The sequence below is a fragment of the Notechis scutatus genome, chromosome 3 (assembly GCF_049901735.1).
Source record: "Notechis scutatus isolate UNSWTSFEM ecotype Mainland chromosome 3, rNotScu1.2, whole genome shotgun sequence".
Taxonomy (NCBI): Eukaryota; Metazoa; Chordata; class Lepidosauria; order Squamata; family Elapidae; genus Notechis; species Notechis scutatus.
This window is the reverse complement of record NC_142011.1, coordinates 38,124,381-38,149,984: the sequence shown is the minus strand read 5'-3', so window position 1 is coordinate 38,149,984 and position 25,604 is coordinate 38,124,381. Positions and strand designations below refer to the sequence as shown.

General features: G+C 38.4%; 1 protein-coding gene across 1 annotated transcript in view; it reads right to left on the bottom strand.

Moving 5' to 3' along the window:
* Window positions 1–25,604, bottom strand: part of TSPAN2 (tetraspanin 2) — a 57,966-nt gene that overhangs the window by 21,243 nt on the left and 11,119 nt on the right. The window contains exon 2 of the mRNA XM_026675115.2: window positions 17,607–17,709. Within this exon, the coding sequence (XP_026530900.1) occupies window positions 17,607–17,709 (103 nt within the window). The remainder of the gene's footprint in view (window positions 1–17,606; window positions 17,710–25,604) is intronic.

Below are 25,604 nucleotides of genomic sequence, written 5' to 3'. Positions count from 1 at the left end.
AAACTTTCAGCTAGTGTTTCCACACATAATTAACCTCAGAGGAAGTTTCCTTGTTTATGCAGCTGATATCTAATTTACTTAAATCCCGCAGCACCAATTACACCATGTCTAATGATGTAAGTTCTTCCCAGCAAAGCTAGTAACTGCAACCATTATGAAGACACCAGACAACAGACAACTAGAAAAGGAGCTCTCTGGTTGGTTTATATACAAGCTGATTTAAAACAAAGAAAAGCAAAGGTGAAGAAATCATAAGACATACAATATTTATTGTAGAACCTTTATAGATGCTTGGAGACAAACACCAACATCAACACTTCCAGTGTTCTTATGTTCCATCAATAGAAAAAAAAATTGGAATATGAAAGGAACCATTTGTCTTTGTAATATGGAAACAATTTGAAAATATTAGAGACAAGTTGCTCAGAGATGGGCATTGCAACCTATTGACTTCTTGTGGCCTCCAACTCATCATTGTCATCATCAGTTACTATTATTATTTCAGTACCTGCTGTCTTCAGAGTTTTCAGCATAAACCATTAAATAATAAAGATACATTTTCCAGCCAGTTTTTGGATTGAGTAAAGAATGATAATTTAAGGCACAAACCACAAGTCCTGAACCCACAAACCAAAAGGGTCTCAAGTCTCATCTTAGCTTATCTAATGACATCAATATGTCACTGTCCCCACAATGGCCCTTGCTCCGAAAATGATGCACATGGAAAAAGTCTCCACATCTAAAAAGTTCCAGGGGGCTGTAGAACATTCACTTTTCTTGTTAGACCAGCTATTCAAATTGTGAAATAAAACCTTTCCAGAATTAGACATCTGGAATAACATGTTATTCAAAACATAATTATGGATATGCTTGTAGGTCCCAACTCTGCAGAGTTACCTACTACTATTCTAATAGCCACTCTGTAAGGTCAAATTGCACTGAAGAATTGATGCTTTTGAATTGTGGTGCTGGAAAAGACTCTTAAGAGTCCCTTGGACTGTAAGAAGATCAAAACAGTCAACCTAAAGGAAATTAACCCTGTTTCTTTGGAAGGACAAATACTAAAGCTGAAGCTCAAGTACTTTGGCCACCAAATGAGAAGAGAGGACTCACTGGAAAAGACTCTGATGTTGGGAAAGATTGAAGGTAAAAAGAGAAGGCGCTTTTAGGAGGATAAGATGGTTAGATAGTGTCATTCACGTAATGAACATGAATTTGGGTAAACTCTGGGAGATAGAAGGCTTTAGTGTGCTGTGGTCCATGAGATGGACACAACTTAGCGACTGAACAATAATAACAAAAGGCCAAATTGGATAGAAAATAAATTGCTCCAAGCCACCCAGTGAAAGGCTATTTAATAATAGCATCCAGACTTGGAAAGCGCACAGCTTTAAAAAAATCTTTCTCCTGCCCAAAACACATAACAAAAAAGATCAAAATGCCCAGAGGTTTGAGGCTTGAACACAAAAGGTTTGTTTTTGCTACTGAGACAAGAGGTGTATTGCTTTCTTTATGTCTGAAGTTCTGACACTGGAATGTCTCAGGCAGCAAGAGCGATAGAACTATAACTCCCTCCTGAGTTTTTGCATGCTCATGTTTTATCATGGCAATGCAATGAAGCTGAGGTTTGCTAGTAGCATACCAAGAAAGAACTGATACTACTATCTTAAACTACTGGTTTCAGCAATTATTTTCTTTGTAGTGGATACTTTTCCAAGTTTTATTGCCAAGAATTCTAAATAGGTTTTTGGAGCACAAACAGCTCCCACAGATGCAATTGCATACAAGAAGCAGATATTAAGAGAGAAATTAAGATTAAGATTCAAAATGATTCCTCATTTTGAAAGAGAATCCAGAGACTTAATGGCTCAAGATAATTAGAAGCAAGATAATTATATTTCTTTTTTCTTGTCCCTCACAATTTTGCCAGTGAATTGGAGAAAAGGATTATATAGATTTATTTAATTGCAGCAGGATTTGAAAGCATTTTACAGGATCAGATCACAATTGTAGAAAAATATTGTACACAAATTATATCAAAACTTCTTTATGCCTACTAAAATGTCTCCAATATAAGTAAAAATTTGGAGTATAGGACTCTAGCATGTGTCCTAGTTGAAGTGACTTGGTAGGGATGAAAGTATCTGATTTCTCTACCTAACCAGTTTTATGGCAGCCAGATTTGTTCTATTAAAAAAAAAAAAGATGGACCCCAGAGAACTTTCTATATCTCTGTGCTGTTATCTAGTAAAGCTTTTTTTGCAGCACACAAAATCCATAAGGAAATTTCTGCATTGTAAAGTCACCACATAGTAGTAGCTTTAAATTATTAATTAATTTTTACGTGGAAAAGAAGGAGGGCAGACTGGGACAACCTTAGCAGTGTTTCATCTCTTTGTTCATCACAGATCAGAACAATTCAATCCATCTTTTCAGGTAGGCACTGTGACCCAAACAGCATGTTATATACATTTGTTTGAAATGACATCATTTCTCCCTCCCACCCATTTAATTGATTCTCAGAGACTGCCTAGACAAGTCCCTGCAGTTTGCTTGGTAAGATTATTTAGAAGAGATGTTGCCTCTTTCCTTGGACTGAGAGAAAGTGAGTAGCCCACAATCACCCAGTTAGCCAACCTAGGACTCATGATCTCCCAACTTACAGAGCCTGGGTTAAATCTCAAATGAAACTTAGGTCCCAACCAAATACCTTGTTTCTTTTCAAAACACTCCTGTTATAAAATATTAGATTTGTTCCTTATTACCTAAAGTAGAAAACTACTAATTTAAGCATATGTCTACAGGAATTACCTTCAAAACCTTAAAGCTGCTTAAATGTAAAACAAGTATGACAGTGGGAGATCTGAAAGTAAATAATATTTATTACCAGATTTACATATTGTGCTAAATCCTGCCACATCACGAGCCAATGAGTTCCCAAACTGTACATAATACAGAATAAACTCAGACTTCCTGTTTATTGATGCCACTTGCTACAATTTGCAATCTATAGGGAGGTAAGTGAGGAACCCTCTACTTTTATGAAAAGGCAAAAGGAGGGAGACAAACATGTGTGGTTTTTTTCCTGAAGTAGAGGCACATTGGTTGAAAAAGATCTGTTTACTGGTGGATTCATTTCCTCCTTTCAAAATGCCATCACTGCCACCATTGTAGGTGGTAGCTAAAAATGCTGGGAGTTCCCCTAGAGGTCGATACTGGTTTTTCCTGCTTAGCCTAGCATATGACTTAGTGTTGTATGTTCAAATGTTCTTTCAGATTTCATTCTCCTGTACTCCATTGTTATATGCTCCTTTCTTATAGCAATGTTCCTTTTCCTTTGTAATTTCTTATCATAGAATTGATATAATTCACAATCTGGGTAGCAAGAGAGTTGTTTCTTCTGCTCCCCTGCTGATTTTATGTGTAACTTCTTGACTTCTTAGAAGAGCCAATTCTAGTTTCTTCCCCTTAGTATTATTGGATTTCATTTGGCTTTCACAGTTTGCAAAGTCAATAAGCAGGGTTTAATCAAAAGTAGTAAAGCACAGAATATAATTTTAACTTCACAAGAGAAGGAAAGCTGCAGCGGGCCTGGATGAAACAAGATGAAACTTGCTCTTATTTTAGCTACACTTTTGTGTAGGCACCTACTTACAAGGAGGAAATCTTCTAGCTTTGAGGGCAGACATGACTTCATATCCTAAAAGCACAAGCTGTCCCATTAAGGTTTTTCTAAACAAACAGCAACAGAACAGCCTCAGAAAAGAAAGGGAAGCCACTCCCTACCTAAAGTTTTACCCAGAGAAAATTTGGCACCAAGAAATAATAAGGTGGCAGAGAATCATGAGCATTCTTCTCAAATAAAACCAACAGAGGAGGTAAGATATGTTAAGGAGGCTAAGAAGATTGTTTCTATTCAAGAATTACCAAATGTTTTGGTTTGGTTTGTTGTTTAATGCAATTTACATCTTTCAACAAAATGGATACCCACACAACTTTATCAAAAAGTGCCTGACCACTCAACCCCCCAAAGCACAGCCAACACAAGCTGTCAAAAAGATAATACTGCCATATATCGAAAACATTTCAAAAACAACCACCAGACTATTACAACCACATGGCATCACCGTAGCACACAAACCAAGTGAACACTTCACTATAGTTTCAACTAGGAAACAGTGAGTATCCTAGACTAAACTAAGTTAATAATAGAATGGAAAGTTTGGAGAGTAAGACAACAGTTATAGACAGATGATTGGAGAAAGAATTGGGTAATCGACAGGAAGAAGACAAGGATCAAATTCTGCAACAGCGTATTAATACAAGATTAAAGACTGATAATACAGAAATAATTCTCCTAAACAATATTCCTATCAGACTTCTGTAAAAGAGAAAAGAAAATTCTCTGATTATAATCCTGTGAGTTTAATTTACAAAAAGAAATTCAGTTCTTTTAAAGGAAATTAAATGAAACATTACAGAAATAAGCAAGGCAATGATTCAATAATGGTTTGGGATACAACAAAATTTAGATGAAAGGTTACTTTATACAACAAAAACTAAACTCAAAAAGAAGATGCAAGAGAAAACTGGCTATTTTGGATGAGATAAAAAGAAAAAAGAATTAAAGAAATTCGCAGAGAAAATAAGTATCTCTTATCAAATTAAACTTTTATACACATTGATGTTAACAGTAAGAGAAATGGAAATAACAATGAAGTGTGTAAAGGTGTGAAGTGTGTAAAAGGAATTCTATTTTACAGGAACTTTGAAAGAGGCTAATATAGTACTCATGTCTATGATTTGTCTTTAATAAGAAATTACATATCAGTATCATTACTGAATAATGATAATATGTTTTCCACAACAATTATAGATGACAGATTCAAAATAATTTTTCAGGAACTTATTCAGGAAGATCACTGTGGGCTTTTAGCCATATTGTTAACTGTGGTTTTTAGCTAAAAGACCAAGTATAATGTTAAAACTGTGTTGGACATTCTAGAATATTTGACATACTAAAAAACAAGTTGCATTCCTTTTTTTCAATGGAGAGAAGCAGAGGTGGCATTCAACCTGTTTGCACCAGTTTGGGCAAACCGGTACATGGGTCGCTGAACTGGTGGTGACCCCTGGCTGGCCATGCCCCCAACCTGGTCGCCTGGTCACTCACTTGTCCCGGTTGCTCTCCTAGCTTTCCTTACCACGTGGCGGCTGTGGCGCAGTTCGGGTGGATGTCCCAGGGCTGCTTCACATGCACATAGCATCTGCAGCCGCTACACATGCAGTGAACATGTGCCGCAGTCTGGAACATCCTTCCGCCTGCCTGCCCTCCCGAGCACGGTTTCTTCCTTATCCCAGCAGACATGCCTCTTTGAGCCCAGCCCGGCCCAGCCCGGCCAGCCAGCAGGTGGCCATTTCCCAAGGCTTCTCGCTCCCCCTTATCGCGAGATGCCTGCAGCTGCTGCGTGCTTTTTTTGGTGTGGCTGCAGTGCAGCAGCCGCACTGAAAAAAGCATGCCCTGTTCTATGTGCCGGGCCCGGCAAGTCTGAGCAGCCGACACATAGAACAGGGCGGTGCTGGTCTGTTGGAGAAGTGGAGCAAAGCTGGAGATCAGTAGCCGCCTCTTTCGCAGCTCAAGAAGCCTCCCCGAATCAGCTGGCTGGTGTGTCCTCTTTCTCTGCCTGTTTGTTCTGTATGGCTGAGGAGGAGGAGATCAGCTGGCTGGTTGGAGGAGGCTTTCTGCACCGGAAGAGGTGGCTGGAGACTGAAAAAGACTTGCCTCCAGCAGCCACACCTTTGGCCAGCTGCTCTCCTTTCCTTGGCCATACAGAACAAACAGGCAGAGAAAGAGGAGACCAGACGGCCGATTCAGGGAGGCTTCTTGCGCTGCAAAAGAGGCGGCTACTGAACTCCGGCTTCGCTCCACTTCTCCAACGGTCGGCACCACCCTGTTCTATGCGCCGGCTGCTCTGACTTGAAGCCCACAGCAGCTGCAGGCATCTTGTGACAAGGGGGTCGAGAAGCCCTGGGACATGTGGCCACCTGCTGGCTGGCTGAGCTGAGCTGGAAGAGGTGCGTCCACCAGGAGAAGGAAGAAAGCATGCTCCGGGAGGGCAGGCTCCGGGCAGGACTACTTAAAGGTTGACTTTAAGAGTGCCCCCATGGAAGAAGCCGAGAACTGAGAGCAAAAATAATAGCGGCAGGGGTGACGGGCGTGTGTCCCTCCACAAGGAGTGTGAAGGGAGGCAGACATCATGCCTCTGAGGAAAAGAGAAGGTGCCGAAGCCCTGGCTGTCATCCAGGAGGGGACCGCGGAGGGATCCATCACACGCTGCTACTACTTTTGCTCTCATTCTCGGCTTCTTCAATGGGGGAGTTCTTAAAGTCAATCTTTAAGAGCTGGAAAATGTTTTGTTAGATCACCGCCAACTCATCGTTGGGAGAGGTGTAGCCCCTGAATACATGAGAAGTCTTGGGCAAAATTCTCTGACTTTTAAAACGCATCCGTGCTGTGTCTGCCTCCCTTTACGTTCCTTGTGCACACTGGGAGCACCTAACTGGAGCGAGAGAAAGCGAAGTTGACTACTATGAGGCGAGCGCCTTGGCTTCCCCTCTTGCTCCTCGCAGTCGCCTTGAGCTGGTGTGGTTCTTTAGTTGGGCAGCCAGACGGCCGCAGCAGCGCCCACAGCAACAACAGGCAGCGCCGCAACAACAAGGTACAGTAAAATTTGGCAGTGCAAATTTATCTCCGAGGAGCTTCTGGCAAAAAACAAAACAAAAACCACCCCAAAACAAAACCCATTCAGCAGGCAGACTTGGCAGGCAGTCGTGATCTTTAGTTGGGCTTTTTTTTTGTCAGCCCAAGGGCAGAGGAGTGGAGGAGAAGGTACATAGGAAATCACCCTGTCTCTGCAGCATCGTCATGTGACTGAATGGGCATGGCCAACTCAATGTCACTCACAGCAAGGTGCTGCGCCACCTTGCCATGTTGACTACGCCAACCCGGTCACATGACCACCAAGCCACGCCCACAAAACAAGCCACACTCACAGAACCGGTAGCAAAAAATTTTGAATCCCACCACTGGAGAGAAGGGTTTTGGCAATTTGAACTGGACTTTCATCATTAAAATTTTAGAGAACCTGTTTTATTCATCAATGCTCTTGTGTTTTTTCCTTTTTTCGTAACAACTTTGTATTTTGTTTGTTAATCTTGAAACCTGCTAATGACCCAAATTCTTTTTATTTGTTCATTATAGTTTCAATTTCCTTTAAGAGATGTCATCACCTTATTTAATTTTTACTCCTTCAATCCCCTCCACATCGTATATCCCTATTCAGAGTTTTAGGAACCAAAATAAAGAAGAGAGGAGACAATGGGCTGCCCTGTCTTATTCCTTTGGATTTTTTAGATCTCCAATAACAATAATTTGTGCTTTCTATGGAGTATAAATCAACTTCACTCATTTCATAAATTTGTCTCCAAAGTTAATATTTTAATATGGAAAAGAAAGTAAAATAATTGGCTATTAGTATGATAAATATGAATTGTATATTATTTCAAAACATACATGCTATGTTAAAATAAGGTAAATGAAGTAAAAATATAAGGTAGGAGAAGATACAATTATCATAATTGGGGAGAATTTCTGTGATTAGGATGAAATTTTTGTTATTTTTGTTTCATACCTGTTTTGACAACTGATTCATAGATAATCCTTGACTTATGACCAAAATGGAGCCCAGAATTGTAAGTTATTGTGCTTGTAAGTTGAGGTATCACATGATTGGATTCAATTTTACAATAGTTGTAAAATCAGTTGCTGTGGTCAGAAAGGGGATCATGTAATTGTTAAGCAAACCTGTTTTTCTAAATGTTTTTTTCCCCCAGAAATTGGCAGAAAGCATAGGAAACTGGCAAAAAATGCTTAAATTGTGATAATGTGATGGTGGAATGCTGCAACTGGTAGTAAATGCCAGCACCCGAAATGCAATCACATTACTGTGGGAGGAGGGGAGGAATTGTAACTTCATGGATGTGCTGTAAGTGGATTTTTAAAAGTTGTCATAACTTTAAATGGTCATAAAATCACCGGTTGTAAGTTGACTACTTGTATCAGTTAATGGCAGAAAGAAGTTTTGGTTTGGAGCAGAGTAAGACTCAGTTTAAAATGTACAAATGATAAGCATGTTATTGCTAAAATGTATAAACTTCAAATTGAAATTTGAAACAGAACAAGAACAAGTGGAAGAATATTTGATAAAATGGACTAAGAATTTGGGTTATAATATACAAATGGAACAGTGGGAACAGATGTGGTTGAAAGGACTGACATTTATATTATTATAAATATTATGTTATAATTTTTGTAAAATGATGGTAAATCATTGGAGAAACTGCTAAAATGCATAAAGGTACTTCAAATTTATGTTGGCATGTGAACAATGTGAAAAAAACGGTAAGATGTTAGATTTAAATACATACTAATGTACTGTATTAAATACATGCTAATTCTGAAGATTTGAAAAACTAATATACAATTAAATCAGTCTTTTTGGGACTGATCTATAAATATTTTTAAAAAGTCATGGCATTTTGTTTTGATATATAATAACTGCGTTGAGGTTATTGTATGGACAAAGTTGGAAACACTTGAAAGGCCCCAAAGACCTGGTTTTGCCAAAGGGCCTGGGAAATCCAGAGTGAGATGGAGCCCATCAAATAGCTTGTTTGATTGCTTGTTGTCATCAAGGGGGATGGGGGTTACTGTTTTTACTCTTTGTATATTGAGTTTTTATTTTTTGTAAGCCACCTAGAGTCACAGAAAGTGAGTGGGAAGCAATATAAATTCTCTAAATAAACAAATAAATTCTCAAATTAATTAAATAAACCATAGAGTAAGAGATAACTTTATACTTTTAACTTCTGTAAAGTAAATGGAAAGTTATTATATATATATATTTTCTTTCTTGTTTTTTTACATTTTGGGTTTTCTATTTTTTCTTGCATTTTTTCTTTTCTTTATTCTAGATATTAATTTCTTTTTTATCTTTATTAAAATCTTAATATAGTTACATCAACAAAATAAAGAGCATCGCTACTAAGGGACCCCGGACCACATAAATACTGGTGCCAATCTTCCACTCTAATGATACCTATAGTTGCCAAATTAGGAATAAAATTGTTTCTGCTTCTTGAACTGGCAATCAGTTGTTTACTCGAAGTAGGGTTAACATACTTGGACTGCAAACCTGTGGAGTTTTCTGTCTCCCTTTGCTGCCATTTCATGGATGTCCAGATCTGTGCAGCCCAAATACAGCAGCCTTTATTTCAACATCTCTTTCAGACAGCAAATGAGAAACCATGAGCGCAGGGTGGAGTTCTAACTGGTTTATAAAAAACCAACTTGTGCTCCCATAATAAAGAGTTGAAACCACGATGCTGTTGTTGTTACCAAAAACAGCTTGAAAGTGGAGCTATGTGCAAAATGGGAGAGTCATTTCAAGTCAAGATTCATAAACTGGAATGACCGTATATGCAAATCCAAATGTATAATTTATCATTACAGTTCTGTCAGTGGTTGTCCCTGGATCAGAAATAAATGCTCAGAAACAATACCAGAAAGGAACTATCACAAAGTTTCCTGACATTGGCTGTTGTGGGCTCTAGAAAGTTGGACTAGCAACACTAATATTGGATTAACGATGAGTACTACCTCCTCTGATTAGTGTCAGATCTTTGGAATTTTAGGAATAAAAGTTTAACATCTTACTCTGTGAAATCTAATTTAACTGTTAAATCATAAGCTCCTCTGACATTTTAAAGAGCTCATTAGAATTGGTTGGGATGGATGGCTAATTTATTTATACCCATCTTTCAGAAACTAAGTTTGCAAAATAATGTATAAGCACTGAGACTCTGTAAGTGGGCATGAGAGCCCTAAAGCATTGATGATAGATAGCCAGTTTAGCATAAGTTTGTTATTTCCCAAACACAAATCTATTAATTTGTAATCTCTGAGATTATAACTCGCGCGCCGTTGACAGGTGGAAAGATTATGCAGAGATCAAATGGTGGGAGCTCATACTGCCTAACAATTTTGGTGGAATTTAATTGAAGTCAATAAGGAATTTTATTTCACCTGGCATGTCCCAACCCCTACACTGCAATGCATGCTTGAGCTATTAGCACAGCTGCCAGCCTGTTTCCAAGGGGATGGAGCCAGTGGATGGAAAAGATGAGCAGAGACCAGGTTTTCAGAATAAGGCCAGGAAAGAGATCCAGCAGCAAAAGCTACTTTGTGGGCAGTGATGGGATTTAACACAGCAGGCATGTGCCAAGTCAATGGAAAATACAGGACTATAATTGTAAATTATTGTAAAGTTAAAAATAGGGCAGATCTAGCAGAACCTGTTCAAAAATACACAAGAGACTGAAAGGAGGAAGAAAATTCCATACAGTTTCTAGCAGTTATAGCCAAGCCTTCGTATTGCTAACCAGGTAGTAGCAAAATTGACTTGAGCAGCAGGAAAAACTACAGGTAGTCTTTGACTTACAATAGTTCATTTAGAGATGGTTTAAAGTTACAATGGCACTGAAAAAAGTGACTTATCACCATTTTTCACACTTTGACCATTGCAGCATCCCCGTGATCGTATGATCAAAATCTGAATGATTGACAACTGACACATATTTATGACGGTTGCAGTGTCCTGGGGTCATGTGATCACCTTTTGCAACCCTCCGACAAGCAAAGTACTTAACAACTGTGGCAAAAAAGTCATAAAATGGGGCAAAATTCACTTCATAAATGTTTCACTTAGCAACATCTACACCTCTATTGTGGTCGTAAGTCGAAGACTACCTGTAGTAACTTTTTAAATCTCACATACCAGTATCTCATTTCACAGCTTTTTCTGGTAGTTGTGTTTTGTTTTGTCCTTCAGCTATAGAAGTTGCTCCAAACTTTTATTAGCTGGCCAAGAAAAATTGATAAATCTGCTTATGATAAAAAAAGAGCAGAGAATCAATAGCCCCCAATGCCAGCATTCCTCAATTACTGGATGTCCGAGAGTTCAAGTTCAGCCTTTGGATTGCCATAGTTTTCCCATCTTGTACTAAACAGAGTAATGGTTCACAGCAACATGTGAAATTCTCTGCAAGGTTTTGCAAATGTAAAACTGCATTCATGCCAAATATCAGCATACAATTTACAAACATTTGTAAGATTAAATTCAGTCTAACCTGGACTGTATTTTTTTTAAGAAATAGATGCTTTTGTTGGTTTATTAATTTATTTATTTCTTGACAGTCCAGAGGACAAAGGCACAGGTCTAAGTGTAGAAAGAGTTATAGTGAAAGAAAGCAATTGTCCCAAAATTATCCAATGAACTCTGTGGACATGTCTCTATGGGAGATTCAAAGTCAAGTTTCCCTTTTCATAGGAGTCCAGAAAAAGGTACAGCTGCTTTAATGATTTGGAGAAATATGGTTTTATTTTTACATTGCAATGTATTTATTTCAAAGAATTTGGCCAGCTCTACTTTACTAAAATAGCTACTATGAGAAAAGTTCAGGTGGAATATACATATTCTCCAGATACTTCCATGAGTCTTCAAATGGCTAATAAAACCAGGCACCTGACAAATTTGTCCCCTCAGACCCATGTTTTTGTGAGATGAGGGGCCATATAAACATGATGGGTGCACTACCTTGTAAGATATCGGGCTTGTTGACCAGAAAGTTGGCAGTTCGATACCCAAGCACCACATGACGGGGTGAGCTCCTGTTCTTGCCGCAGCTCTTGCCAATCTAGCAGTTCAAAAGTATGCAAGTGCAAGTAGATAAAATAGGTACCAATTGGTGGAATGATAACCACCAATTGATAGCATTCCATGCACCTCAGCATATAGTCATGCTGGCCACATGACCACAGAAGCATCTTTCGACTACGCTGGCTCCTTCAGATAGGAAACAGAGATCACCACTGCCACTTAGAGCTGAACATGACTGGGCAGGGGAAACTTCTACCTTTACCTTTATAAAAGTATGATACATACATAAATTCTGCAATGTCCGGACCACTTCTGAAGTTTTTAAACTATTTGTCTTTAAGGATAATGGAACTAGAACCCAAAACTTCATTGTACACTATTGCTTGCCTTGCGGGACGGGACGGGACGGGACAGGACGGGGACTTTTCATGCAAAAAAAGGTGGGAACAAATGAAATATACCCAGGATTTAATTTCCCTTTTGAGGAGTTTGCTTCAGGAAAGTCACACCGTATCAAAGAGGATCCATCTAAAACTAATCCATCCAAAACCAACCGTATAAATATAAAGTCTGTGATTCTTGAAAACATGTATCTGATCAAAAAAGATGCCCAAAGAAGGAAATGTAACATTATCTTGGCCTAATTTCATTGGAGGTGTTTGGCTCTGCGAAGCCAGTGAATAGCTGTAACACTGCCAATGTAAATAACTAGGAAAAAAGATATTTAATATAACTCAGCAGAATTACCTCTCTCTCTCTCTGTCACATGGATTGCCTGTTTTTCTTTCTTTCACCAAACTTTTGAATAGAAGCCTTGCAGAAACGTAACCACAAATAACTCTTACATCAGGCTGTTGTCAGTTGTAATGGGCCAAAGAACATGAAACAGCATTGGCATTAACAGTGGTAAAATAGTAATCTTGCTATGTTTCCCATTCAGATGATGAATGGGGCTATTAGGTTCCAGAGAAGAAACAACAGTAGCCTTGGTGAATTAAACAGGTGGCCTCAAGACATTGAATGCAGCCAGCTTGACCAACTTTTGCGGGATTATGGATTGTGATAGCCATCATGTGTAAGCATCCTTATAGACTTTTTTAAAATAGACAATTTTATAAAGCCTTGCTTCAATACAGCTAATAGTCAAGGGCAAATTTCTAAAATTGCTGTTGATGGAGAAAAATGTCAAGAGATGAATTTGATTTCTAATTATGCTTTCTTCCAAATTTTCAACGTTGATGAATTACGTTAATACAATTTTCCTCCAGGGAATCATTAAATAGCAATCTTGCCAGATGGATCACTATGACCAAAATGAGACAATGCAGGGAATATTTTTTTTGAACCTAGTCATACTAAAATCATTTTAAAAGAACCCGTTCACTATCTCAATGGATCTAATGCCTATCAAGTTATTGATTTCTTTACAAAAGTAGTCTGCCAGTCTACTATTAAGAATTATGTATTTCATTCAAACTTTGCCGCTAATACATTTTTCTTTTAGTTAACATAAAATCTATTAAAGGAGCTACAAATCTGCTTGTAGATTTTCTATACTTCATCTTTTTACCCTTAAACATTCCTATCAAATACAAAATTAATAGGACTTTATTAGCTCTGACATCTTACCTTTAGATTCTCACTATCAAATTTATCAAGCATTGTTTTAAAAGAATCTCACTTTTTAGTTGAGTTTTATCCTGTTTTAATTTTAATTTTTTATTATATAGTTTTGCTTATTTTTAAAACATCTTCTTAGTTATCTCTAGTGTCTCTGGCTAAAAGTAAGGAGAAAAATATTTTAATAGTTAATTACTATCTGGAGGAAGTGTAGTTACCCTGGACTCCAAAGTATAGTCCACAATATAGTCCACAATAATAGAGCTGCCCTTTGCTGAACTTGGATGACTTACCTTGCTTAAGAACAAAACATTTATCAAGCTAATATCTTTCTTTTTGTCAGGAGTGTCAAGATACTGAAATGATTTGCTGCCCTAAGACTTCTTTCTGCAACATCATAGCCTGGAGAATGAGCTTTTGTGCTCTGACATACCTATGAAATAATCAGGTATTGCTTTTGATTTTGATCAGCACTTAATATTACATCTGAACATTAATGACATCTATAATACCAGCTATAATCCATTGGAATGTCACAAACTTGCTTCAGAGGGATGGAGGGATGGAAACAAATGTACTGTAGCCATATAGTAAAACCAAGTCAATGTGTGTTACTCTCCTTTTCTTGTTCTCAGATTTTCCCAGTAGACTTCCCTTGAAATATGGAGTTAAAGAAGGTTTTTAGTCTATAGTTCCCTGAAAACAGAATCCTGCTAACAGAGTAAATAGTCATTGCTGTGAATAAATTTCACAGTTCCTAACAAAATATGGCTAGAAAAAATATTAATAGAAATGGTTAAAATTGTGGAATCTTGAATTTAAAGCACCTTATTTTGGAATTTCTTTGGGGGCTACACTTAAGAATATCTATATTTTGTGTGTGTGTGTGTGTGTGTGTGTGTGTGTGTGTGTGTGTGTGAGGGGATGTTTGCTAAAGCATGAATACCTCTAAAGATATTTACAGTAGACATACAATATTTGGTAACTAAGGTGATACACAGGGAACCAATTGTCTTGTGCAGCACACCTCCTTTACAGATAATCAAGTAGAGGTATCTTCTAGAATCACCATTTTACCAGTAAAATAGGTCTCCAGGTGTACTGGGCTACAATTTGCATCAATCCTCAATTTGCATCAATCAAAATGGCCATAGATGTCACAGAGCAGGACCAGCTGAGGTGCATCTGGTTTTAATCCGAAGATCAAACAATCTGCATCTAAGGAGGGAGGGACTTTTATTCAAAATACTCTTGCCAGCAATGTAGCTCTCTGTTTCAATAAGGCAGGCACAAAAAAAGTAAGCAAGCAAACAAGGAAAGCATAGGTAAAATACAGGACAAAAAAGAACAAACTTCAGAATGCCTGAATGCTAACAACCAGGGGTGGGATTCAACATTTTTAACAACCGATTCTGTGGGCATAGCTAGGTGGGCATGGTTAGGTGGGTGTAGCCATGCAACTGGGTGGGCATGGCTTTTTTTTGCAGCACCCCCCATTTTTTTGCTCCCTGGGCCTCAGAGAAGTCTCCTGGGGGGTGTTTTTGCTCCCAGAAGGCTTCCCTGGGGCCCAGGAAGGCAAAAAATGGAGTTGGGGTGGGGGTGCTCCATTTTTGGGCCTTCTGTGCCTCAGGGAAGCTTCCTGGGGAAATTTTTGCTCCCAGGAAGCTCCTCCCCACACCCCTTTTTGCCTCCTGGGCCTCAAGGAAGCCTCTTGGGCGAAGCAGTAAGACAGCGAGGGGGATCTGGCACAACTGATAATTGGAACAGCTGATCATCGGGAGGGAAAAAAAGAAACACCTTATAAAGAGTGACTGGGCGGGGAAGAATGCAGTCAGTGATGTGGGGCATGCATGCGATGTCGTGCATGCACGATAAGGACTGACTGGGTGGAGAGGGGAGGGGCCAGCCAGGGGCATGATTTGCCAGTTCTCTGAACTGTGCAGAATCATAACAACCGGTTCTACAGAACCAGTCTGAACCAGTAGAATCCCACCCCTGCTAGCAACTATTAATATATTCTAGGGACTTTATATATTTCTCCCTGCCAGAAGGTTTACAGTCAGATTTAGAAAGAGATAGAAGCTTAAAGTGATGCATATTAATGGTCCATGTCTCTATATGGCTATTTAAGTCCCACTGGGTTCAGTGAAGCTTGATCTCTAGCATATATGTATGGGACTGTAATTTCAGGCTCAGATAATTCAAGGTGTTAAAAGGAGGGAGATTTATTTGAGGCTTAATTAAACATGGAATTCAAGAACTGTGTAAACACCCCCCCCCCCCCAAATTAAACAAAGCATATCTTACACTACCATATTGATTAAAAATATTTGGACTACAAGACATTCTAAAACAATTCAGTTCAATATCTGCCTATAAATCAAATTATGTCGAGAAACTGGTGCTAAGGGCATATGTTAGAGAGGTGCCAATTATTGGATATTTTGGTTTGTGTAATGCGTCACATCTGATGATCTTTATCCCTGAAAGGCTGGGCTATGAGCCAGGACTTCACTCTGTAAAAAACACTTAAGCTCTCTCAACAGTGCTTAGAATTGGGCAAGAGAAAGAAAGGCTTTGTTATAGATGCTTTAGCGTATTTTACACCCTCCGTTATATCAGTCTATCCAGGACTCACTGGGCAATTTTGCCTGTTAAGAAAGCTGGTTTATACATTTTCTTCAGTTCAAGCTTGGATTAAACAAGTAAACATTTAAACAATCTTTAAACAAGATTATACGATTTTGCAAGATTTCACATTGAGTGAATGATACTTACATATTTAAAGTGTCTAGATCAGTGGTGGCTAACCTTTTTGGGCTCCTATGCCAAAAATTGTGTGCGCTCTTGCACGCTCACGCTCGTGTGCCAGGACCCAGAAGGCAATGCCCCCCCACACCCCCTACACATGTGCGCGCAATCCACCCACCCCCGCTGCCCCCTTACCTGCACTGAGCCTCACAGCTGATTTTCGGCCGGTTTGAGGCCTTTTTCAGCCTCCCAAAGGCTTAAGGAAGGCTTCTGCAGGCTTCTGCAAGCTTTGCAGGCTGAAAACTAGCCCCACTTCATCACTTCCCATTTTTCCGAAAATACTGGAAGTAACGAAACGGGGCTAGTTTTTGGCCTGCAAAACTTGCAGAAGCCTTCCTCAAGCCTTTGGGAGGCCGAAAAAGGCCACAAACTGGCTGAAAGTCAGCTGTGAGGCACGCACATGTGCAATGAGGTAAGTTTGCCTGCAGCTTGCATGCCGGCATAAATGGCTCTACGTGCCACTTGTGGCACGCGTGCCATAGGTTTGCCATCACGTGTCTAGATTCTAGTGCTCATTAATAGCCTGATATTATCACTGTTCATTATTTCAAGATGCCTAGTTTTAAAATCCTAATTTCACTTTATTCTGCATTGGTCAGAGTTGCTCTTCAGCAGAGTGTCCAGTTCTGGACACCACATTTAGACATGTTCAGAGAAAGAGTAATGAGAATAATCAACAGACTAGAAATTGTCCTATGAAAGTTCTGATTAAAAACAGGGAAGATAAGAATATGATAGAATTTTTAAAATCCTGACAAAAGTGTCATCTTGAAGAAGGTGAAGATTTTTTCTCTATTATCCCAAAGGACAGGATATGGAATAATGGATGTTACAGGAAGATGGATTCAGAGCAATCCAACAATGAAACCTATTACCAGGAAGGTGATAACTTAAACTCTCATAGAGATTTTAATCTGGATTCCTGCACTGAAAAGAAGTCTGAATTTAACATTTTAAAAGCTATCTTTCACCTCTATGATTCTCTGTTAGTGGTGACAATCTCTACACATTAATTTCATTGCCTTAGGTAGAATTAATAATCATAACCCAGTTTTGATTTGGTGCAGGCATTTTATGTAGGGTCATATAAGTAATTTTGTTTGTTCGGTATTCAAGAGGACACCTCATTTTTAGATCTCCACAGATATTTCAGTTATACTTGGTGTACTGGATGTGCTTCAACAAGTTTTCGTATGTTTCTTTCATGTGTGCAGCATAACCAAAAGATGTTATGTTTACAGCCATTGTACAAAACAGACGATTTGATTAATAGCCAAAAATCTATAAAATATACCCCAAAGTGTTCAGGAAGCAAAAGCTTTCTTGTCCAGCATGATTATTGTTGTTGCTACTGAAGAAAAATTATAATTATACTGTAATACTTGATATGGAACTTACCCATATAAAAATATTCTGGGGAGGCCTCATCAGTTGCTAAATCTCTTATAACATTTCCAAACCGCAGCCATAGCCCAAATGCGATAACAGCTGAACCTGACAACTAGAAAAGGAAAGCAAAGGTTAAGTGCTGAAGGAAGATGGGTGGCAAGCACAGAAAAATCTGCAAACAGTTCCTTGTTTTTCCTGGAGATTCCCCCAGCCATTATTCCAGGGCCTCATCTTCTCCCTACAGTACACAGATGGTTCACAGGCCAAGATCATGCTCTTGTGCTCACCAGGGTAAACCAGGGTTTATTAACCTTTTTGGTCCAGAGTATTCTTTGAAATTCTGATAAAATTATAGTATATACAGTAGATAAAATATATACTGTATATACAATATATACAGTAGATAAACCCATCATAGATAAGCTGTGGTGGCGCAGTATTGCAGGTTAATTCTGCTGACTGCCAGCAGTTCAATTCTCACCGACTCAAGGTTAACTGAGACTTCCATCCTTCTGAAGTGGGTAAAAAGAGGACTCAGATAATTGGGTGAAATATGCTGACTCTGTAAACCATTTAGGGAAGGCTGTAAAGCACTATTAAGAGGTACATAAGTCTAAGTGCTAATGCTATAGTTAAGCCAATCCTCTAAATGTTCATATAATTTTCACAATTGCCTTATCTGCAGGAAAACCACAGATTTTTCATTTTTCATAGTATTTTGATTAAAAATTTGTGTGTTAATTTATCTATAAGTTGGGCTTAGGCATGGGATACAAGCATGTATGGGATATATGGGTATTTCAAAAAATAATATTACAGTAAATAGTATACTTGCAAAACCCATACATGGATAAAGTAAACCCAATTTTGGAGATGCACTTTGGCACCTAAAATTATTTGAAATTATATAATATATAGGTTAAATTTGTATTACAAAGGAAACCAACTGCACTGTTAAATATTCTTAAAAATGATATACATGTAACACACAGTAGTAATGTGTCTGCTTCTTTATTACCCCATTAACTGAATAACTCCATTAACTAAAGAAACATGGTGGCTCATGAGGTTAGAATGTTGTGCTGAAGATTGACAGGCTTGCACTGCCGTGAGGTGGGGTGAGCTCCTGTCACATGCTCCAGTTCCTGCTGACCCAACAGTTTGAAAGTGGGTTTGAAATACACTGCAAGTAGATACATGGGTAGGCAACTTCCCAGGGACACAAAAGGAGCCTCGAACTGGGCATCCCCCAGGTATCACTGGAAAATCCTTTAACCATGGAAATACTTTGGTGCTTCCAACATGGTAATAGTAGTAGTAGTAACAAGACTATAAAGGTAGTCCTCAATTTATGACCATAATTGGGACTGGAATTTTAGTTATTAAATGATGAGGTCATTCAGTGAGTGATCATATGACAGGACTATTTTACAACCATTTTTACTGCAGTTGTTAGGCAAATCCAGCTCCCCCCATTGACTTTCCTTGTCAGAAGCTAGCTGGGAAAGACACAAATTGCAATTGCAAGATGCTGCAACCCTTATAAATTCGAGCCAGTTGCTAAGCACCCAAGTTGACACCACATGTCTGCAGGCTGATGCAGCGGTTGTAATGTCAGCCACAGGTTGTAAATCACTGTTTCTCAGGCCATTGTAACTTCAAACCAAAATTATTAATACATATGACTAAATAAACTGTATGTTCCTTTTAGCTATATAATCTTTCCTGCAGCAGAAACTAATCTAGACTGGATTTGCATTTTTATCCATCAAGTTCTTCCCAAGAATCTGGGACAGGCAAATGTTGTTATTCAGTAATAAAAGGTATCAACACAGAATATAAGCTGTTCCAAATAAAGCTGCCTTTTGCAATTGACTGGTGGTGATTTTGTCAAATGGTGATCCAGGTGTTTTGAGATTGCATCAAAGGTGCCTATTACTGTTGGTACTATGCTCTGACCGCCAGTGTGATTAGCTCTCGTTTCTTTTCGTTTCTTTTGCCATAATTCTATTTCTGTTTGAAGGTCTTTATATTTCATGATTTTCTCCAGTGTTTTCCCCTTCTATTCTGTGCCTCCACCAAACTGTTTCTTGAAGCTAAAGCTATAAATACAAATTTTGTTGGAGCACAGAGGTTGATTCTGTTTTACACATCCTTTTAAAGTGCCCACTGTACTCACACTGGCGGTCAGAGCTAATGCCTCTGCTCTTGAGTTTGATAAGCTCCACTTATGAAGAAGAGATTGAAATCTTCTTACTAAATGATCAATACCCAGGTGCCTGGTTTTATTAGCCAATTGAAGACTCATGGAAGTATCTGGAGAAAATGTATATTCCACCTGAACTTTTCTCATAGTAGTTATTTTAGTAAAGTAGAGCTGTGCAAATCCTTTGAAATAAATACATTGCAATGTAAAAAAAAAACATATTTCTCCAAAGCTATTGCCTTTATGGATATTCCTTTCTCATTGTCAATGGGGCTAGCTTTGTTTTTTTCATTTTGCTAGGAAAGCCCAGGCAATCCTTTGATTATCATAAGGACTTCAGACAGAGAATATGCCTTTTCTAATCAAATGAAATGGAAGAAGGGGGGAAGGAAAGGGAAAGAGAAAAAGAAGGCAATCCCGTTTGCTCTCATGGCACAGGATGACTGAACAAGAAACAATGGCTTGTGCTTTTGCAAAGCCAAACAACACACCACTTTGTGCTGCTGTTGGAATCCCAGCTGCAGCTGAGTGACACCAACCTCACAAATCTGTACTTCTGTACATTGCAGTAGAGTTATATTTCGCCCCTTTGAGAAAGGACGGTATCACCCACTGAGGTAGGGATGGGAATATGTCCTTTTATTTTTACTGGATTGGTACAAATACAGGATCACTAGCTCTGTCCTGAGGCCAGGAACACATGATGTCATTCTCCATGGCTTACCGGAGACTAACAGATTTTTCCATCTATGCATCAAAAGTAGTGTTTTATGACTTGTGCCAGCACCAGCAATGCTGTCTGGCTCACCCTCTCCATTTCACTTCATTGTAAGCAAATGCTACCACTCCGATTGACTGCCTTGTGCTGTGACAGGAAACCTCTTGCGTCCAGTTGTTATCCCCCAGGGCCATATAATGGTGGCTGTCTGACCCCTCCTGAGTGGATCTCAATTGGTGAGCTTCTTTTTTCCTCCTCACTTTACTTTAAACTTATTGTAGAAGTTGGTGAAAAGTGAACAGCTTGGTACAACTTGTACAATCTGATACAAGTTGCAGAGTGGTGAAATGATGTATGTTAAAAAAATTAATAGGTGGGTATCAAGAGACGGATTATTCTTTTCTTACAAGATTACTTGTAATCTTGATGCTAATGAAAATGTAGTCCTCTCTCCCTCCTGTTTTAGCCCAAATGATCAGAAGAATGGAAAAACAATAGCTTTCTTTTCCCCCAGATCTACCAGTAGACATACCAAACAGGAAAGTGGAGTTTCACTACTCAACTAGGCAATATCTTCAGTGCTAGAAGGGAATTGGGTTTGCTCTTTCATTTATATACAGTGGCTTGCCCTGGCAGCAAGGGTGGACTTCAGGGGTGGGATTCTACCAGTTCGCACCTATTCGCTAGAACCGGTTGTTAACATTCTAAGCAGTTCGGAGAACCGGTTGTTAGAAGAAATTACTGGCCTAATCATGTAAGGAAGGCAGGAAGGATACATTCTAGTGAAACTGCCTCTCTGTTATTACATTCTTATTACATTCTTGGCAGGACTAGACTTCCTGTCTCAGGAACCTCTCTGGAGTTTTCTTTCTCTCTTTTGCTGGTACTTTGCTTGTGTGGAGTGACCATTCAAAGTTACAATGGCACTGAAAAAAGTGACTGATGACCATTTTTCACACTTACGACTGTTACAGCATCCCCACAGTCATGAGAGGCCAGGCGAGGAGATGCGTGCCTCGATGTGAGTGATATTGAGTTGGCCACACCCAGCCAATAACATGACCACCAAGCCACACCCACCAACTAAGCCATGCCCACAGAAACGGTGGTTTAAAAATTTGAATCCCATCCCTGGTGGACTTGTATTGTTTTCTCCTTGGTATCCTTGATGGGTCCATTGTTCCCTGCTTCATTGTTTGTCTGGTGTTAATCCTGGCATTAATCCTTGTTTAACTGGGTGTTGATAGCTCGTGAGGAAATGTTCTTGTCTTTATGTTTTCTTTTTAACTTTTTAAAAAATGTTGTATATACTGTATGCTTTTTAATGTCTATGTGCCTGTTGAAGGCTAATTTGTCTCAGTTCAAAGCTTCCAGGAATTCTCTAGGAGTTTGGGATTTAGCTTGGTCTAAGAGGCTCAGTTTTCCAGTTGAAACTATGATTAAACCTGTCCAAGAGCTGTGAAATTAAGGAGTTTTCATTATGTCTTCTGATTGCTAATTAATATTCATGGATTTGCTCTGCTAATCTTCTACATATCTATCCTACACAGTGACTGTTTTAGTCCTTACACAATATGTTGTAGATGACTTCTGGTTTTTTTTTCTTGGGCTACTGGGCCTTTTAGTTTCTTAAGATGGTTGGAGGGTTTAGTTGATTTTTGTACTATTATTATACCATGTGGTTGCTTGCTTTGATTTGAGATATATAAGTTAACTTTTTCATAGCTTTAAAAACAAGCACTGTCATACATGAAAAACATGATTAAAATGATGGCTTCTGTTATATTATTAATAAACCATTCATACATAAATTTGTGAATAATTATTTATTCCTATTATTCTCCAAACTTATGAACTCTATACTTATTCTCCAAAGCATCTGAGGGCAGGACAAGAAGCAATGGATTGTTAAAGAAAGATCCAACCTAGAACTAAGGAGAAATTTCCTGAAAACCATTTGTAGGGACTCCTGTCTTGACTGGGGAGGGGGAGATTGGCCTAGAAGACCTCAAAGATTTCTTCCAACCTGTTTTTTCTTGTTTTCCTTCTCTAAAATTAGGTGCATCTTATGGTCTGGTGTGTCTTACAATCTGGAAAATATGGAACATTGTATGAATGGTTGCTATTCCTTGAGAAACAATGGATTATGTTCCAAAAATAGAAATATGTGTTATTGTCTATAAAGATGACCCTCAAAATGATATAATTCTAATGGAACAATACATGTTTGAATCCAAAATAATCTTGTTGGCCTATCCAGGCAGAAACCTGCTTGGAGAGCTAAGCTTTTCTAATGCCTTCAAAAGATACTTCTACTTTTCACCAGCGATATGATTACTAATCCCCTGAACACAATAAAAAAAAAACCCAATTCCCTCAACTGCAACTTAATATGTTTATTTTGCTTATAGGAACAGAACTCCTTGGTGGGTAGACACCCAAACATTCCCTAGTTGTACAAGCAGCAAATTTGTCTAAATGGATTATTATTACTACTATTTCTCACACAACACTATGGTTCTTTCACACTCTGCTACCCTACTAAACTCTAAAGGCAACCAGAGCTTCCCTACTATGCAAGTTATTTTGTTTGGCCCCAGGGAAGTTTTGATAATAAATTTTATCTAAGGGAATCCTTGTTAAGGAAACTGCAAGCAAGTTGCTGAAAATATGTTTGTTACCTTTGCCAAGCACTACACTGAAAGGCATCTCAGATTTCCCAGGAAAATGAAAGGTTTATTCATTTAATGAATCCAATCACCACAATTCTCACAGGATTCTACCAAGGCAAATATGTGGTCCGTTTAAAGTGCAGCAGATTTCAAACCTCTTCACTTAAAAGACTGTTTTTCAACCCTGGCAACTTCAAAATTTATGTACTTTAACCCCCAGAATTCTCCAGCCAGCACTGACTGCTGAATTTTAGGAATTGAAGTCCACATATCTTAAAGTTGCCAAGATTGAAAAGCACTGTCTTAACATCTGAGATGTAAAGATTCTCTTTCTTTTAATACAAACTTTTCATTACAAAGAGCTTTAAGCAGATTTTTGCTTCAATCTTCTCATTAATACAGTAAAATGGAAATTAACTACGGATAGGGCAAGCCACTAGTATATAAAATGAGAGCAAACCCCTTCTAGCACCGATGTTACCTAATTTGGTAATGAAATGTCTGCAAGAAAACAAGCAAGCTCAGAGAGCACCAAGGATCCCACAGTTCATTCCTGAGCTACAACATTCTCTTACCTTGGGAGATTTAAACTCTGATAGTAATAGAAAAGACATAATTTCCCTCACACAGTCCCATTATTCCTGTTTGTGATAAACAATCCATATTGTTTTGTTTCTTTTTAAACTGGCCAAATCTTTCCCTCAAAGAAAGCCCTGTTTTCTACTAAAATTTCAGGCACAATCTCTTCATTCTCATTCCACAACCCCTGCACACCAATTGCAACTAACTTTGTGTGTAATGCCTTTTCTTCAATGCAGCATTTTTCCCCTCATATTTTATCCTCACAAAAAGCTTTTTAAAGTAAGCGATTGGTTTATCCGTGATAATTCAGATGATTTAGGAATGGGTCTATTGAAATTGGTATTTTCAACAATAGCCAAATATTCTCCCCGCCCACCCCTTCCCCTTCAAACACACTAATGAGGTGCACTTTGAGAAGTCAAATCTGGTCCCGCAAAGGCCTTACGTTACAAATATCCATATCCATCCATTTGAAACTTTTAAAAATATCATTTGGCAATATTATTTTCTGGAACTTTATTACTTATTTTATAGAATCTATTTCACCACTTCTTATTTAGAACAATTTGTCCTTCCTGCCTCTTTGTTAATTTGCACAATTAACCTATTAAACATAAGAATATGACTGAATGTGGAAGAGAAAAAATTTGCCAATAATGAAAGATTCCATTACATCATCTCAAATCAAACAAAAAATAAACATTCTTTATGTCAGTTTTATTATTATATTCTTAGAGAAACTGAGGAATCAGCAGGGGCTAAACGTTCTTTTCTGGTAGGCTTTTGTGCAAACCCAGTGTAGAGTCATTTGGGCAAGCACTAAGTGGGGGAGGGACTGGTTAAATGTCCAGTCATGTCCAGAGCAATTACTCTAGGCATCTGTGGACATATAATAAATCTCCTTTGCAGGCCTGAAATCATGGGGAAGGTGTCTCTCTGCTCAGTTGCACCTGAAATAAGCAGAAGTTGAAAACTTACTATCTTTAATTTTATTTCAGAAAAGCTCAACTGAGGGAATGCTGCTCTGTTTATTTTTTTCATTTAAGGCAGTATGTGTCTTTAGGTTCAGAAAAGGAAGAAAAGGCAATCTGTAGTCCCCCCCCTCCCCTCCATGTTTAAAGTGATGTAGTATGCCCATGTTTCCAGTTAGATTTTGCAAAAACATTTGTTTTTAACTTTTCAGAAAAGACTAGATTTCAATTATCTTTCCCCCCATTTTTCAGGCACTGATTTTAACAGTTAAAATATAAAGTTACAAAATATAACTTTATTGGAGCTTTAGTTATTTCAATAAAGCACAAAACAGCGTGAGGATTATCCGTGGATGATATATTTCAAGAAGAGAGTTATGTTAATCATTAATTATAGGGCAGGTTTAATGGCATTAATTAGGGTTAGGCCTAGTCAAAAATAAATAAATGAACAAAGGCTGTAGCTTTATTTTTTCATGCATTTCAGACACTGATTTTAAAAACTCCACAAAAATTAAGATTTCATTAGAGCTTTCTTTATTATAAAAGTGCACAAACTAAGGGTTGCTTAAACATAAAGGCTTTCAATACAGCTAAGCCCTAATGTTACTAGAGGTCAATGTACTGCAAGGGAAAGTTAGCTTAATCATTAACTTTAGGGCTGGCAAGCAGCTGTTCTTGATGGCGCTTCATATCCAATAGGCATGTGACCTGGTAGACATGGCATTAGATGGAGTTTATTTTAATGATGTCACTGATTAAATAAACAGATAAGCTCTATATACCATACACTATTTAAGAATATATTTTTAGAGAAAAAAGCAAATTATACCTCTGGTCGCTTAGTACAGGTAGTCC